This window comes from Canis lupus, chromosome 12, assembly GCF_048164855.1.
Source record: "Canis lupus baileyi chromosome 12, mCanLup2.hap1, whole genome shotgun sequence".
Classification (NCBI taxonomy): Eukaryota; Metazoa; Chordata; class Mammalia; order Carnivora; family Canidae; genus Canis; species Canis lupus.
In genome coordinates, this window is record NC_132849.1 from 27956671 (window position 1) to 27973127 (window position 16457).

Below are 16457 nucleotides of genomic sequence, written 5' to 3' on the forward strand. Positions count from 1 at the left end.
TCCCTAGCAATATTTAATAATCATGTTTTAGAATCCAGAAAAGTAATCCAAGTTTTTTATTAATTGTGAAACAAGTTCAGACCAGAGACAACTATGATTCCATGAGGAAAATGACTCAAAAGAAACGGGAATTTCTCTAAAATGCTCTTCTGATTAGGCAATCACAATTAGCCAACAAGAAGAAAAATGAGAGACAGGTATAGACATGACTGTGGTCACACAGAACCTCCCTAATGAACTCTGATTTTAAGTGCATCTGTAAAAGACAGAAAGACAGTGTACCAAGGGAGAAGGCAAGGGAGCACACTTAAATTGATGAGCACTGAGAAATATATTGAATTGTAGAATCATTATATCATATACCTGAAACTAATATAACATGGTGTATTAGTTATACCTCAATAGAAAATTAAAAAAAAAAAAAAAAAAAAAAAGAATGGGTCTAAATGAAACTTGAAATCAACTCAGGGGGCAGCCCAGGTGGCTCAGTGGTTTAGCGCCTGCCTTCAGCCCAGGGCATGATCCTGGAGACCGGGAATCGAGTCCCACATTGGGCTCCTTGCATGGAGCCTGTTTCTCCCTCTGCCTGTGTCTCTGCCTCTCTCTCTCTCATGAATAAATAAATAAAATCTTTTTAAATTTTTTTAAAAGAATAAAGAAAAGGAAGAGGTCATACTAAGAAAAAGAGCCCAGTAGTTTCTTGAGTCTTAGGCTCTGGTATCTGAATCCCATTTCAGCAATTTGGTAACCTCAAAATCTTAGACAGATTGGTTAATCTCCCTGGACTTTGACTTCCTCTTCTATAAAATGTGATAAGAATACCTACCTCACAAGGTTGATGAGAAGATTAAATGAGAAAATGTATTATAACACCTGGAAGACTATGTTAGATCCTTTCCTCCTTCCCACTAACCGTCACAGAATTTAAAAGCAGGTTACAATTAAATAGGATGAGATGAGACAAAAGGCTCAATTGTCTCTGTATGTAATGGTTTATGCACACTTCATTCCTCTGAAGAGGACTTCTACAACCTGAAAACAAATAATTACATCCCCTGAAAAATTCATAGTGAAGAGTTATGTTTACTTTTTCATTCAAGCAATGCTGTAGATCCAACTACATGCAATGATTTTAAAGTTGGTTCCAAAGATCTTCTCTTGTCTTCATGGTACAATGGCAAGAGTATGGCTAAAGTCTGTATCCAGACTCCACCACTGACCATGCACTTAACTACATTGACCACCTCCATCCTTTTCCTGTATGTCACAGAACAAAATGAGATTTCATTGATGGAGGAGGAGAGAGGGAGGGGGGATATTTCAAATCATTTCTTTTTTCATCTTTTCTTTTAAACAACAACAACAAAAAAAATCCTAGAATCAATGACAGGGTGTTTGAGGCTGACAAGACCTTCAAAAATGGTCTCTTTCAGCCCCATCACATGGCATTTGGTGGAGGCAAGAGACTTGAGCACCTAAATGCACTAGAAAGTCAAGATTGGACTTGGAACAGAAACCCGAAGTTAGAGGGCTGGCTCTGCCAGTTTTGTGACAACCATCCACTTAACCTCTTCAAGGCCCCTCAGATGTGAAAAGAGATAGCAACTACCTCTGTGGGTTAAGTGTGGAGCCAGTGAGACAATACAAGTGAGAGCTCTTTGTGAAGTATAAAGCAGTTTTCAAATGAAAAGCACCACCATGATTCTTTAACCTACAACTTCCAGGCTAATAAAGTGTATCCACTTACCTACCAAAATATATCATCTCATCTTGTATCTAATTTGGTGAATCCTGAAAGAAAAATGCTTATGTCTAACAAAAACTCTGGCACAGAATAAGTACACAATAAACTTTTTTTTTCTATATGATCTGGTGGAAATTGACTAACAGTTACTGAAGCCTCCTCAGAGTCAAGAGATGGGTATTTGAACCCCCAAGGACCTCCTGGGCTCCAACAGAGCTCTACCTAGCATGTTTCTCTCTCCATTCCCTAGGTAGAGATGGTCTAGTGATGAGACTTACTTACAAGTCAGTATAGGTACATACATACAGAAAAGTAGGTTCCCCCAAAGTGAGAACTCCCACTCTCTAAACCTCATCCATGTTGTTCCCTTTAAAAGCCAATTTTCAAAAAGGTCATATGAAGGAAAAAGTTTAGTGAAATCTCAGCCTAAGTTGGCTATCTAGAAAAAATTCCAACTGTCCTTGAGAAAGTCAATAACCATATTTGGGGAATTCCAATTCTCTACATGAGGGACATAGGCCAGGATGGGTGTAACCACTAAAGGTAGGACCAAGGATGTTTTCCTGGATTACCAAACAGGTGCTATACATTCCTTCCAGGAACTAAATATCTTCAGGGTTTCAAGGGAGGCCTTCACCTGAAAATGTCCTCCTTGTTAAAATTTTCAAAGCAATGTTTTCATAAGAACTATATATTCTTCAGTGAAGTAAGGTGTTACAATAATGACTATATAGGTTCCCAAGTGACAGAAGCTATCATTAGCATTGTTATTATTTTTGTTTAGTTGCATCTCCATAGCAGCCCACATTCATAGTGTAGTTTGCAATTATTTCTTGGTAATAGCCCTCACAAGATCTCCAGGACGCAGAAGGAATAACCAGGATTAATATCTGTATTGCCTGAAGGAGAACCACAGACATAGAAAATTGGCTACCATCACCATTCAAACAAGGATCCTTCCAGAGACACGCAAGATCTGTCCCAATCTGGTCCTAAATTTACATTGCCTACATCTAGGATACATTATTTCTGTGGCTCTTGTTTATAACTATTGTGACCAGGTCTATGAACAAGAGGATCTGGACTGGCTAATAGCATCAGAATCAGAGATTTTGCACTTAGGCTAGACCTTAAAGAACATCTAACCAACCCCTACTTGTTGTTTTTGTTTTTGTTTTTTAATTTTTATTTATTTATGATAATCACAGAGAGAGAGAGAGAGAGAGAGAGAGAGGCAGCGACATAGGCAGAGGGAGAAGCAGGCTCCATGCACCGGGAGCCTGACGTGGGATTCGATCCCGGGTCTCCAGGATCACACCCTGGGCCAAAGGCAGGCGCTAAACCGCTGCACCACCCAGGGATCCCCCTACTTGCTGTTAAATAAGACTAGAGGGTAGCCCGGGTGGCTCAGCGGTTTAGCGCCGCCTTCGGCCCAGGGCGTGATCCTGGAGACTCCGGATCGAGTCCCACGTCGGGCTCCCTGCATGGAGCCTGCTTCTCCCTCTGCCTGTGTCTCTGCCTCTCTCTCTCTGTGTCTGTCATGAATAAACAAATAAAGTCTTCTTTAAAAAAAAAAAAAAAAAAAGACTAGAGAAAATACTCTACCCAACTCACACAGCCACTTTACTCTCAGTTCTGAGCAGTTTTGCCTTTTTATACCATGTTACACTGCAGTGCCTCACCTTTCTCTCTTTACCTTTTTATTCCTCTCCTCTACCCTCTTTTTCCATCCATTTTCTTTATCTAACATTTACATGGCTTAGCAGCACCTGAGTGGCTCAGTTGGCTAGGCATCTGCCTTTGGCTCAAGTCATGATCCCAGGGTTTTGGGATGGAGTCCTGCATCAGTCACCCTGCTCAGAGGGGAGTCTGCTTCTCCTCCCTCTGCCATTTATGCTCCCTGGATATCTCTGTCAAATAAATAAGTAAAATCTTTTTAAAAATTTTTTTCTTTTTACATGGCTTAAAGTCCAATCAGGAAACCTTCAACATTTATCTGCCAAGAGTCTGACGTTGTACCACCTGAACTGGGCCAGCCTCAAGATGCCAATAAAATCTTTGATAATAACAGCCAGGCAACACTGATGTAGTGCCTATATAAAAGTCCCTCCCCTTCCCTCAACCTCTATTCTCAAATCCAGCTACCAGCTTTTGGCCAGGGCTTGCCCATATTTCCCTGAGTCTGCAGCTATCCTCACACACCTTAGGTTTATTCTAGAAAAGACCAGACTTCCTTTGGGTCCTGATAGAGAGCCACTTTGCTATAACATGGCCAGAGCAGAGAGTTCTCTCCTAAAGCCCTGTCACTTCTGTAGGAAATGGGTTAACAATATTCAGAGGAGTAAGAGGACTAAGACTTCTTATAGTTATCATTTCTCTCCCCTACCCTGCCCTAACCAGGAGGTTGTCTCCCCATTCTCAGAGTGATTTATGCCTATTCAAGCAAATCTCCCTCTTCAGAAAAGATAGATCATCTTCCCTCATAGCCAATCCTTTACTGCCAGGGGCTGCCAAGCATTCCATCAATCCATACTCAGTGCTGGGGTACAAAAAACAAATTAAGCTAAAACATAAACTACAGTTCCTAAGTTCCTGTCTAATTCCAACCACCTAGAATTCTGATTTTAGGAGTTCTCTCTTCCTCGCCACCACTATGTTTTTAGAAACTTAAATTTCCTGTCCTTCTTCCCTTTTTCTAAGACTACATGTTTATAATTGTTTAGAGCAAAGCCAGATAAATGAGCCAAGTTAGGAAGTCCTGGAATCTCTGTAAACAACACTATTATCAAGTATGTAATCTGTCGTTATTTGGCCAGTTTCCAGTTAAAGGAAGATAAAAAAAAAAAAAAAAATACAATTCTTCCCTGTAAATTCCCCTGTGACGCACACAGACCACGCCTACTCCAAGAAGACAAAAGGCGAAGTAGTCTGACTAGGGCTAAGTATCCAGGCAGAGAGGGAGTCGCTTCATTGTCTCCTGAGTCAGCAAAGGTATTGTCCTGATCACATCTCTGACTTTTAAAATATATTTTGCTTTTCTCCTTGGCCATTGTCTCTCAAACTGCCTTCTCTGAAGTTCAAGCCTTTTCCTTCCTTTCTTGTCTGTGCCTGGTTTGGTGTGTGAGTTATAATCACGGTCAGATTTCAGAAAATAATTCTTTCTACTGATGAGGAACTGAGGAACAGAAGAACTGGTTTCATATAAAGGCATTGTGGGTGCAGCCGAGCCTTCCCTTGGAAGGAGGCTCTACTACCAAAATTACTAAGAGAAAACTAGAAATTTCCAAATCTGTCTCTCTCTTACATCTATGTAAGGCAAATACCTCATTCTTGTAGGTTTTTTCTTTAATTTATCCAGGCATTCATTGGATGCCTACTGTGTACAATGCACTGGGTTGAGCACATAGAGAATATCAAAGCTTTAAAAGAAGTTTGCAATCTAGGAGAGGAGGCAGATACATATGCAGATAACACAAGGGAGTGAAAAGAAGAATGGGGAAAATGCTGAGTGTGGGCTAAGTCATTCATTAAGCTTCTCAAGAAGCACAAAGCAGTGGTGATTCCGCTTGCAGGTATTTGGTTCAGTGGCTGGCTAAGCTGACAGCCACTCATGTTCTCTGTTGCAGAAATCAAGATGGCCAAAGTTCCTGACCTCTTTGAAGACCTGAAGAACTGTTACAGGTAGGAAATCAGTTCTATCTCTTGCAATTTAATGAGGAGATCAAGGTACATGATAATCTACCTAGTATTACAGTAACTAGCATGGAGCCAGACTGGCAGAAGCATAAATAGAGATGTGTCCTACCTCTGAAGTCAGGACAGATTCAGCAAAGATCCAGAAAGAGTAAGCTTCTAGCATGCTACACTGAGATGACACTGACAGGGAGATAGCCATTTTAGAAAAAATTATTTTTTTTGAAAAACTATTTTTACTGTCTCCTAAGAACTAATGAATTTCAACATCTACTTAGACACAGCCTCAGTCAGGTTCACATGCTCTGATATTGTAACGGGTTTTAATGGACTGTCAGAGAGAGAAATCATTCTCAGGAAAACTTCTGGATCTCAGTCTGGAATAGGTAATGGCTCCATAGCAATTTGAGCATGTGAATGCACACACACAGTCAAAACTCATTCAGACATAAGGGTAAATGAATAAAATGTTAAATTATAGGATACTTTAAACAAACAAGGTATTCCCATTATCTATTAGTATATACTAACACAAACCAAGCTATCAAAATGTTGCCTGGATAGTTCCCAAGTGTACATTATTACATCTGTTTAAGTGAATACATGAAAGTAGTGTATAACACATGACCTACTTGGTTAACATTATTTAAAAATTTTAATGCTTCAAAAGCATTTTCCTCTTGAGGAGGTTAACATTTTTCCTTGAAATTCAACTACAACCCTTCAATTTGTTAGCCAAGCCCCATTTTTAGAGATAAAGCACAGGTACAGTTCAGTGACAATTACTGATGATTACTAATTCCAAATTAGTGAGGCACAATTACAGCACATATGTATGTATACGTATAGAAATCCTTAATTTTCAAAGATGGCAGTAATGACCGTGTGTGTTACCAAAGCTAATGTGGTCATTAAAACAACTGCAGAGATGTAACAAACAGAATTACATTCTCATTATCTTGTTTGACAGTGAAAATGAAGAATACAGTTCTGAAATTGACCATCTCTCTCTGAATCAGGTAAGTAAATGACTGCAATTCTTATGGGGTTACTATTCTTATGCAGTATTTTCTCTACCAGGAGAAAACAGCAATAGCTTGAATCCTAGAAGCTTTTGTTTCGCCCTCACTAGAGGTTCAGAGACAAATATTTCTTCATTATAAGTGAGACCAACTGCCTCTCTACACTAATTGTTGATGACATTCTCCATGCTCAACAGATTTTCCAAGGGAAAGGTGGGAGGGGAGGAGAAAAAGAGGACGAGGGAAGGAGGGAAGGAGAGAGGGAAAGGGGAGAAGATTGATGGAATAGAGATCCTTTTCACTAAATCTATTAGATAAAACTTCTGCTGAAAGTGATCTCTTCCTATGACCACATATAGCCCTTCAGTTTCTATTTTCCTTCCTCATAGAAATCCTTCTATGATATGAGCTGTGACCCACTTCATGAGGACTGCATGTCTCTGAGTACCTCTGAAATCTCAAAGACATCCCAGCTTACCTTCAAGGAAAATGTGGTAGTGGTGGCAGCCAATGGGAAGATTCTAAAGAAGAGACGGTTGAGTTTAAGTCAATTCATCACCGATGATGACCTGGAAGACATTGCCAATGACACAGAAGAAGGTAAGAGGTCAAGTACAAATAATATCTTTGTTTTCCATTCTTAAGCAAACAGAGCTAGCAGAAAATAAAACCTAGAATAAGAGTAATAAGGGGGCAACCAGACATCAGTCTAGTAACCACAAGGAAGGAAAATTAATTTTTGTCCTTCTCCAGTGGGAAGAGAGCAGCAGTGAGTAGCCTGAGCCTACAGAATACTTCCTCATGGGTGCATTTTGTGGCCATATTGTAAAGGTCATGTGCCTTTTATCCTTGTGACAGAAAGCAGTTACATACTACTCATAAGCTATGTTTCTCCAGATAATAACTATGCTCCTTTGTAAGTTACTTAACCTTTCTATACTTCAGTTTCCTCTACTGTAAAATGGAGATAATCAGGGCCCCACTTGTGAAGATGAAATGAATCTATACTTGCAAGCTCCTGGACTAGAATGATGCCTGGAACATAAATACCCAATAAACATTAGATTTTGTTATTCCTCCTTATCTTCCTCCTCCTACTACTACTCCCATTACTACTACTACCTTTCTTACTACTACCAACATTGCTAATTTATTACTGGCTATATTATCCCTACACTTCACAACAATCTAATATTCTCATTTTACATAGGAGGAAACTAAAACTAAGCTCAGTTAGAGAAGTCACATAGTGTATAAGCAGAAGAGGTTTAAACCAAATTCAGTTCTGATTTTAACAGTCAGGATTATTCTCCCATGCTTCTACTGTATAAGCCTCTACATGAAACATAAATAGGTTTTAAATAATAGCTTTTTTTAAAGATTTTATTTATTTATTCATGAGAGACACAGAGAGAGAGGCAGAGACACAGGCAGAGGGAGAAGCAGGCTCCATACAGGGAGCCTGATGTGGGACTCGATCCCGGGTCTCCAGGATCACGCCCTGGGCCAAAGGCGGCGCTAAACCACTGAGCCACCCGGGCTGCCCAATAATAGCTTTTTAAAGTAACAGGTAAACACTGATACACAGTCACCTAGAAAATAGGAAGATGAAAGAAAATGCAAAAGAAAATAAAAATTATTCATACTACCACTAAGAGTTTGCCACTGCCAGCACTATGGTATGTCCTTAAAGTCTTTTCCATGCACATACACACATATAAACAAATATTATGAGGATTATATTATATACAATCTTATATTCAGCTTTTTTTCACTTAGCAATATACCAAGGGCATTCTAGAGTACCAATTTTTCAACATTATAAATATATAACAATTAATATCCATATTATATCCTTATTTTTATCACTATTTCCTTAGAATAGATTCCTAGTCATAAAATTACTCAGAACCATGAGGATTTGTGAAGTTGTTGATTTATACCACTGTTCAGAAAGAGGGGTAGACATTTAGACTTATATCCTCAGTAACAAATATAAGTCTTAATATATTCATTTTTTTCCTTAGAGTGTATTCATCTGAAAAATGTAGATGTGAATGTTAGCAGTCTTCCTGTTTTCTTAGAAACCTCCAAACAACCAAAATGAGAATATTTAACAAATAATCTTTTTTTAAAAAATTACTGCCTAAGGAATTGAAGTTTAAAAAGAAATAAGTAGCCACAAAGATAATCCTAGAAACTATTTCTGCTGACTGGGTAACTTCACTTCTTTCTCAATTTTTTCACCCGGATTGAAATATTCCTAATGTCCCTTCCATAGCTAATTTTGATACTTGTATTAGAGCAGATATATTACCTGTGTTTGTTCATAGACATTAATCTGAGCTTGTGATAATGGTTTTAGTAATCATGAAGCCCAGATCAGTAGCATACAACTTCCATAACAATGAAAAATACAACTATATAAGGATCATCAAATCCCAATTCATCCTGAATGACAACCTCAATCAAAGTATAGTTCGACAAACAGGAGGAAATTACCTCATGACTGCTGCATTACAGAATTTGGATGATGCAGGTAAATGTACAGCTCTGTCATTCTCCCATCCTCTTATTTCTGTATTTCTTTCTAACTTTTTGCTTTCAAAATATAAACCTCTCTAGATTCCTAGCTTTGCACAATTCTTAGGATGGCTATTTGTCGAATCTCTTATAATTACATTAGTGGGATAAGACCCTTCAACTTGTAAGCTCATGCGTTTATAATAACCTAAAATGGAGGGGTTTAGGGAAGCTGATACACTCATGTTGCTAGTTGCTAGTGCTGGTGAAAACTAGTTGCTTTCCTTAGAGAACAGTGCTTAATAAGAACTATATGATTATTTATTCCTAGGAACCAGGAGTTCCATTTTTGGGGTATGCACCAAAGAAATAACCTCATTGGGAAAAATTATATATACAAAGATATTTGCAGTATAGTTACTGCAGTAGGATGCAGTATAGTTCAGTATAATTACTGAATTGGATGAAGCACAACATCCCCAGTAAAATCCTAGGCAAGGATGGGAGCTTCAGCCAAATCAGGAAGCTATACAAGAGAGAAGTTTCCTATCTTTGAGAGCACCGAATATAAAGCTTTCTGATGAAGTAGCTCCTTTGATTCTCTCAGACACTCTTATCTTTGGTTTTAAAGATGAAGAAACTGACTCTCAGGAATATTAAATGACTTATTCAAATTTACCCAGAAGCCAATAGGAGCAATCATTCCCCATTAGAAAGCCTGCTGCTCAAACCTACAAGTATCATCAAACTGAAAAGAATCATCATCTTTGATAACACAGTTGTGAAGCAAAACACCCAATAAGCTGACAATATGTTCTGGAGGATGAAATTTAGTATCCAAGAAATTTTGTCACACAAATCCAATCTTCATGGTGTATGTATTTTAGCTTCAGGACATGCCCTCAGTATACAAAATTATTTTCAGAACTCCAAAGAGACTACTTTGCAAAAAACAAACAGGGCTTTTTCTGATTGGACATACTTCAGATAATATGCTTTCTACTCCTTGACATTTACAAATTATTTTGTGCTGTATTTTCCTACTTAATATAATTTCACATAATTTCCTCACGTATTGAAATAGCATACATATTTGCCATTTTTTTAAAGATTTTATTCATTTGAAAGAGAGAGAACAAGTGATGGGGAGGGGCAGAGGGAGAGAAAGAGAAAAGCAAATTCCCTGCTGAGCAGAAAGCTCCATGAGGGGCTCAATCCCAGGACCTAGAGATCATGACCTGAGCAGAAGGCAGACACTTAACCAACTGAGCCACCCAGGCATTTTAATGGCACTAGAATATTCAATCATGTTGCTATTTGGGTGCCTTGGGTTTGCTCTAAGTAACTATACTGCAAATATCTTTGTATATATAATTTTTCCCTATGAGGTTATTTCTTTGGAGCATACCCCAAAAACGGAACTCCTGGTTCCTAGGAATAAATAATCATATAGTTCTTATTAAGCACTGTTCTCTAAGGAAAGCAACTAGTTTTCACTAGCACTAGCAACATGAGTATATCAGCTTCCCTAAACCCCTCCATTTTAGGTTATTATAAACTCATGAGCTCATAAGTTGAAGGGTCTTATCCCACTAATGTAATTATAAGAGATTCAACAAATAGCCAGCCCCCAGGCATTCATTCAACACAGAAAATTCTAAAGACATTAACCAAGTATTTACCTGCCTAGTAAATGTAGCAGACATTGTGAAGGATACAAAGATGTGTGGAATTCCATTCTGGTGTTTACACCATAGTTGGAGACCTAACTACAAACACACATACACACAATCTACATAACACTTGATTTCATTCAAATAACAATGGATTTACTTCCTTTTTGACTTTTCTCTTTGCCAGTGAAGTTTGACATGGGAGCTTACACATCAGAAGATTCTAAACTTCCTGTGACTCTAAGAATATCAAAAACTCGACTCTTTGTGAGTGCCCAAAATGAAGATGAACCTGTATTGCTAAAGGTCAGTGGTTCTCAGTCTCCAATTTACCTTCATTTACATCCCATGTTTGTGAATGATTCCAATAGGCAGATACCCCTAGCAGGGTGGCACAGTCCTTTTCCCTTCCTAACACAGTTTCTACCTGCCCACCTGCCCCCGCATGCTACTTCTCACCTATCCCCAGAGGCACTTCTAGGCAGGATCTATGAGAAAGTAAAATGGAGGTGGCAAGAGTGAATAAAAGGTAAATTGCCTTCTTCCTTCTTTTTCCTTACCCTGCCTGACCCTAGTCACCTTCCAACCCAGGGCATCCATCTTACTAACATCTACCATCTGACCTATGTGATGGTAGACATTAGGACAATGGGGCCTTCTTCCAAAAAACTCAAATAAGCCAACTAGGAGCAGAGAGTGTTAATCACTTGTCAATGGGCACAAAGCAAAAAAAAAAAACGAGCCAAGACTCAAACCCTGGCCTTTTGACTCTATTCCTCTCTCTTCATTGGTGTCAGCATTATCCCTCATCCCAGCCCCATCTCCACTACCACCTTCCCCTCAAACATATAGACACCTAAACACACCCACTGTAGCTTTAGATGCTCACTCCACTGATAAATAGGTGACTCTTATTTAGTAAATGTATAATGCAAACCCCCAAATCCAACCAGGATTTTTGTAGGTGCATGTATTTCTCTACCTGGATCAACTGAGGTAAAAGTAATCTCTACAGACTAGGGCAGTAGCTCCATTCATGAATTCATTCAACAGGCATTATTTATTGAGAGCCTTCTATTTTTCAAACATAGTGCCAACAACTATGTAGACCATGGTAAGCCAAAGTCCCTAGCCTTATAGAACTTGGTCTTCTTGAGGACACAGACAGTAGACAAGCCAAACAACTAGCAAAAAATACAAGATGCCATAAAGCAAATGAACAGGGTGCTGAGATAAAGAAAAATGGGAGAGTGCTCTTTACATACAGTGGCAAGAGCAGAGCTCCCTGTGAAATGGGATCTGATGATAGGAAGGAGCATGACATGGAAGGGGATGAGTGAGGGTTAGCATTCCAAACAGAGGGATCTGAGCATATCTAGGACCTAGAGCTTCAAGAGTTTAAAGCCAGCTTCAGAAATCAGAAGGAACACTCTAGAACCAGGGCACTGTAAGAAGGAGGAAAGATAAGCAGAGGCTATTGTTTGCAGAGCCTTGCATTTAGGTTTCCTTTGAGGTACAATGAAAAACCATGAAAGGGTTTCAAACAGGGAAGTGTCCTGACTTCACTTATATTTTCTAAAATGGAGAATAGGTTGGCAGGAAGACATTGGAGAAAGCACAGAGCTCAATTAGGAGATAATAATAATAGTCATGGGAGTTGGGGTAGTGAGACAGATCGAAATAAGTAGACAGAACTGGTGATGTTTTAGAGATAGAACCAACAGGGTGTGAAGAAAATACATTTACTGAGTTGGGAAAAAACTAGGAGAGGAATGGGTTTGTGAAATAAATTTTTGTTGACATTAAAAACCCCAGGAACCCTTAAGAAGTTTCTCTAAATTAAAAAGAACACAGTAGAAGCATCTCAAGTTGAAATTTGAATTTCACTTTTCCATTAAAGTATTGTTATTCCATTCATACTCTCAAGAATAATACAGCCTAAAGAGATCACAATTGTCAAAAATTATATTGAGAAGAGCCAGTTGCTGATATACCTGGAAGTGTATGTGTGTGTTTGGGATTTTTTAAAACTTTTAATTGCTGGCTTAAACATGGAGATAAACATCTCTAATAATAAATTATTTTCCCAAAGATATGATCTGCACACTTAGAGGTCAAAATGTTTAGAGGTCTCAATTGCTAATGCTCAGATTTTATGCAAAATGTCTTATCCTCATGTTGAAGGCAGGACAAGAACAGTGTCTTACTCTACCTGCCAGGATACAGTGAGACACTAGTGTCATTGGCAATCTTCATGACTAATTTGGATTTCTCTCCAGTTAAGTAAGGAAATTAACTATTATGTGTAGACTGGGCCACACATCTAATAGTCATGTAATAAATGCTTGCTGAATGAACAAATGAATGAAGAATCTATATCATTATATTTCAGAGTCAGAGTCCTAAAGAGCTATATTTCTCACAAAGTCCAGATGTCAAGGGATTGCATTTCAGTTCTTTGTCTAGAATCTTGTTCTCTAACATACCTCTGCTGTCCTTATCATAGGAGATGCCTGAGACACCCAAAACTATCAGAGATGAGACAAACCTTCTTTTCTTTTGGGAGCGTCATGGCAGTAAGCACTACTTCAAATCAGTTGCCCAGCCCAAGTTGTTCATTGCCACACAGGAACGAAAACTGGTGCACATGGCAAGAGGGCAACCCTCTATCACTGACTTTCGGTTACTGGAAACCCAGCCTTGACTCTGGAGTCTATAACTTGTGATGTGTTGACAGTCCACGTGTACTATGTACATGGAAGAGTCCAATCCTTTACTCATAGTCACTTGCTGAGAATGTGCTGAGCCTTTGTAATTCCAAATGAATGTTTACTCTCTTTGTAAGAGAGTGAGCAAGGTCTAATGGAACCGACACTAACATATAATATTGTTTGTTATTTAAAGAACACCCTATACTTTGCAAACTACCAATTAGTTTCATTATTACTCTTGATAACAATCTTGGGAAGACCAGGGCTACTGACTATGGCTACTGAAAAGATTCTACCCATATTACAGATGGGTTAAGTAACTGAGGCATTAGAAAACTAAATATGCACAACAGGAGTTGGAATGAGAAGTCATAGGCCCAGAATTTCGTTCTAACAGCTTGCCTTTAAGTTGCTGATGGACTCCTAATCAAATACTGTAAGTTTCTGGGACCTCAGTTTGATCATCTTCAAAATGGAAGGGAAGATATCCTTTCTGCTTCAACAGAATTTTATGCCAATCAGTGAGATCAGTCTAGTAAAATGCTTCTTGAATGAAATACTGAGCCTCAAGAAAGGAAAGCATGAATATATATTTTTACTATTTATGTATACATATATATTTTTAAATATACTTAAGCTAAAAAAAATAAATATATATATATTTAAGGTAATTATAACATATTATTATATTTATGTCAATTCCTTGCATTCTCTGTTACTGGTCGTCCTTAACAATAGTAAAGAGTGTTTTTTAGGCTAAATGAGTTTGATTTAGTAACACTAAGGCACTTTGGTCTGAGTTCTGCTTTTTGTAGTACCTAGAAGCCCTATAATTGTGATAATAAATTATATTAATACGTTGTGCTGATAATTAACCAATCTTTCACTCTTCTACTTTTAAATTGCTTAAGCATTCTTGTTTCATTCAATTTCACCTGCTATCAAGTTTTACTAGCTAAAATGGGATAAACAACTTTGGTAACTATGAGACAACTGTAAATCTAAACTTTCTTCTCTGGAATGTAAACAATGTTCCAAGGTTCTAAAAGTTGTGATCAAACTACAGTATTATATTACTAACAACAATAACAATTAATACATTATTATAAGTCATAATAAAACTTACTAAAAGAAGTAAATCTGACACACATGTATTGTCTTAATCATTAATGTGTGGTAATTAGGAACAAATTATAAAACCTCACATAAATAACTGTAATTAGTGTTACTTTAGAAAACCAAAACAAGGTTGTATGGTTTTTCTCTATCCTTTATTAGCTTGCCAATATGCATAAATGATATTAAGAATAAGGGGAGGGCACCTGGGTGGCTCAGTCAGTTAAGCATCTGCCTTTGGCTTGGGTCATGATCCCAGAGTCCTAGGATCAAGTCCTGTGTTGGGCTCCCTACTCAGCAGGGAATCTGCCTCTCCTTCTCCCTTTCCCCCTGCTTGTGATCTCTCTCTCTCTCACTCTCTCTCAAATAAATAAATAAATAAATAGTTTTTTAAAAGGAGGGGGGCACCTGGATGGCTCAGTGATTAAGCATCTACCCGTGGCTCAGGTTGTGATCCAGGGTTCTGGGATTCAATCCCACACAAGGCTACCTTCAAGGAGCCTGCTTCTCCCTCTGCCTATATCTCTGCCTCTCTCTATGTGTCCCAAATAAATAAATAAATAAATAAATAAATAAATATCTCTAAAAAAAAAGAATGAGAGGATCCTAGGTGGCTCAGTTGGTTGAGCATCTGACTCTTGATTTAGGCTCAGGTCATGATCTCAGGGTGGTGAGTTCTGGTACCACAGCAGGCTCCCTGCTCAGGAGGGAGATTCTCAGGAGAAGAAATGGGTAGGAAATATCAGAAAGGGAAACAGAACATGGAAGACTCCTAACTCTGGGAAACGAACTAGGGGTGGTGGAAGGGGAGGAGGGCGGGGGGTGGGAGTGACTGGGTGGCGGGCACTGAGGGGGGCACTTGACAGGATGAGCACTGGGTGTTATTCTGTATGTTGGCAAATTGAACCCCAATAAAAAATAAATTTATTATTTAATTTAAAAAAAAAGGAGGGAGATTCTCTCCCTCTGCCCCTCCCCTCACCTCCTTCTTTCTCTCTCTCTCAAATAAAAATAAATAAATCTTTCTTTAAAAAAGAACGATAATATTTCCAGGTTCGTGTAAAGCTTCCATTACACATATGCAACACTTGTGTTCATATAGCCATACAAACTCATATAGAACCACATTAAAAACTAATGGATCCATTTGAAAAGCATGGATACAAGATATGTTGAATTAGAAAAAGTGAGAGTCAGGGAATCTTGAAATTAGATATGGGAAATAATGAGGAAGGTGTAGTCCAAAGTGACTCTCAATTTAGCCATACAAACACATATAGAACCACATTAAAAACTAATGGATCCATTTGAAAAGCATGGATACAAGATATGTTGAATTAGGAAAAGTGAGAGTCAGGGAATCTTGAAATTAGATATGGGAAATAATGAGGAAGGTGTAGTCCAAAGTGACTCTCAATTTCCTGGTACTAGAGAATGAGTGAACAGTGGTTCCTTACTCAGTATTTTTGGTAGAAATATGGAGTTCTCAGTTCCAGGGTGAAGTATAAGGAGTACCATTTTAGCCATAATTCAAGCTACTGGCAAGACACCCAAATGAAGATGTACAATGGACAGATGATAATGTGTCTGGAACTCAGGAGAAAAGTTAGAACTAGATAGTAGATTTGGAAGACATCAGCAAGTTTATAGCAGGTAAAATCCTAAAGTGACATCAGAGAAAGAAAAGAAGAGAAGCATATGGTGAACAATGTTGGTTGTACATTTAACTGCCAAACCCTCCATCTTCCTTACCAACAGAATCTTGATTTCATTCAGAAGAAAATGTGTTGACCTAAAGAACAAATTAAGTTGATCTAAGCCAATCATGTCCATTCTATCCTCACATTACTGAGTCATGTTGAGGAAATCCCATCTAATCGAAATGTCAATCTTCTGGAGAGAACTTCCGGGAAAGATTTTCTACTCTGATAAAAGATAGAAGAAAGTCCTTTTCTTCCATCCTTCCTGCATGAGA

The 16457-nt window shown here is 38.4% G+C and overlaps 1 protein-coding gene and 1 long non-coding RNA gene across 2 annotated transcripts in view; one reads left to right on the plus strand and one right to left on the minus strand.

The window, feature by feature from the left end:
• The window catches only part of LOC140601381 (uncharacterized), a 61502-nt gene that overhangs the window by 42296 nt on the left and 2749 nt on the right, over window positions 1-16457 (minus strand). Inside the window, exon 2 of the long non-coding RNA XR_012004387.1 lies at window positions 6938-7028. This is a non-coding gene — a long non-coding RNA (uncharacterized lncRNA). The remainder of the gene's footprint in view (window positions 1-6937; window positions 7029-16457) is intronic.
• On the plus strand, window positions 4631-14510 carry IL1A (interleukin 1 alpha). The gene is made up of 7 exons (XM_072770191.1): window positions 4631-4735; window positions 5371-5425; window positions 6408-6456; window positions 6849-7059; window positions 8825-8998; window positions 10843-10961; window positions 13162-14510. Exons 2-7 carry the CDS (start codon window positions 5379-5381, stop codon window positions 13357-13359), a joined length of 798 nt encoding a protein of 265 aa, XP_072626292.1. The 5' UTR covers window positions 4631-4735; window positions 5371-5378; the 3' UTR covers window positions 13360-14510.

Coding starts and splice junctions, on each gene's coding strand:
- IL1A (XM_072770191.1), top strand. CDS start 5,379: ATGGCCAAAGTTCCTGACCTCTTTGAAGACCTGAAGAACTGTTACAG. Junction 5,426..6,407: donor GACCTGAAGAACTGTTACAG/GTAGGAAATCAG, acceptor CTTGTTTGACAG/TGAAAATGAAGAATACAGTT. Junction 6,457..6,848: donor ACCATCTCTCTCTGAATCAG/GTAAGTAAATGA, acceptor CCTTCCTCATAG/AAATCCTTCTATGATATGAG.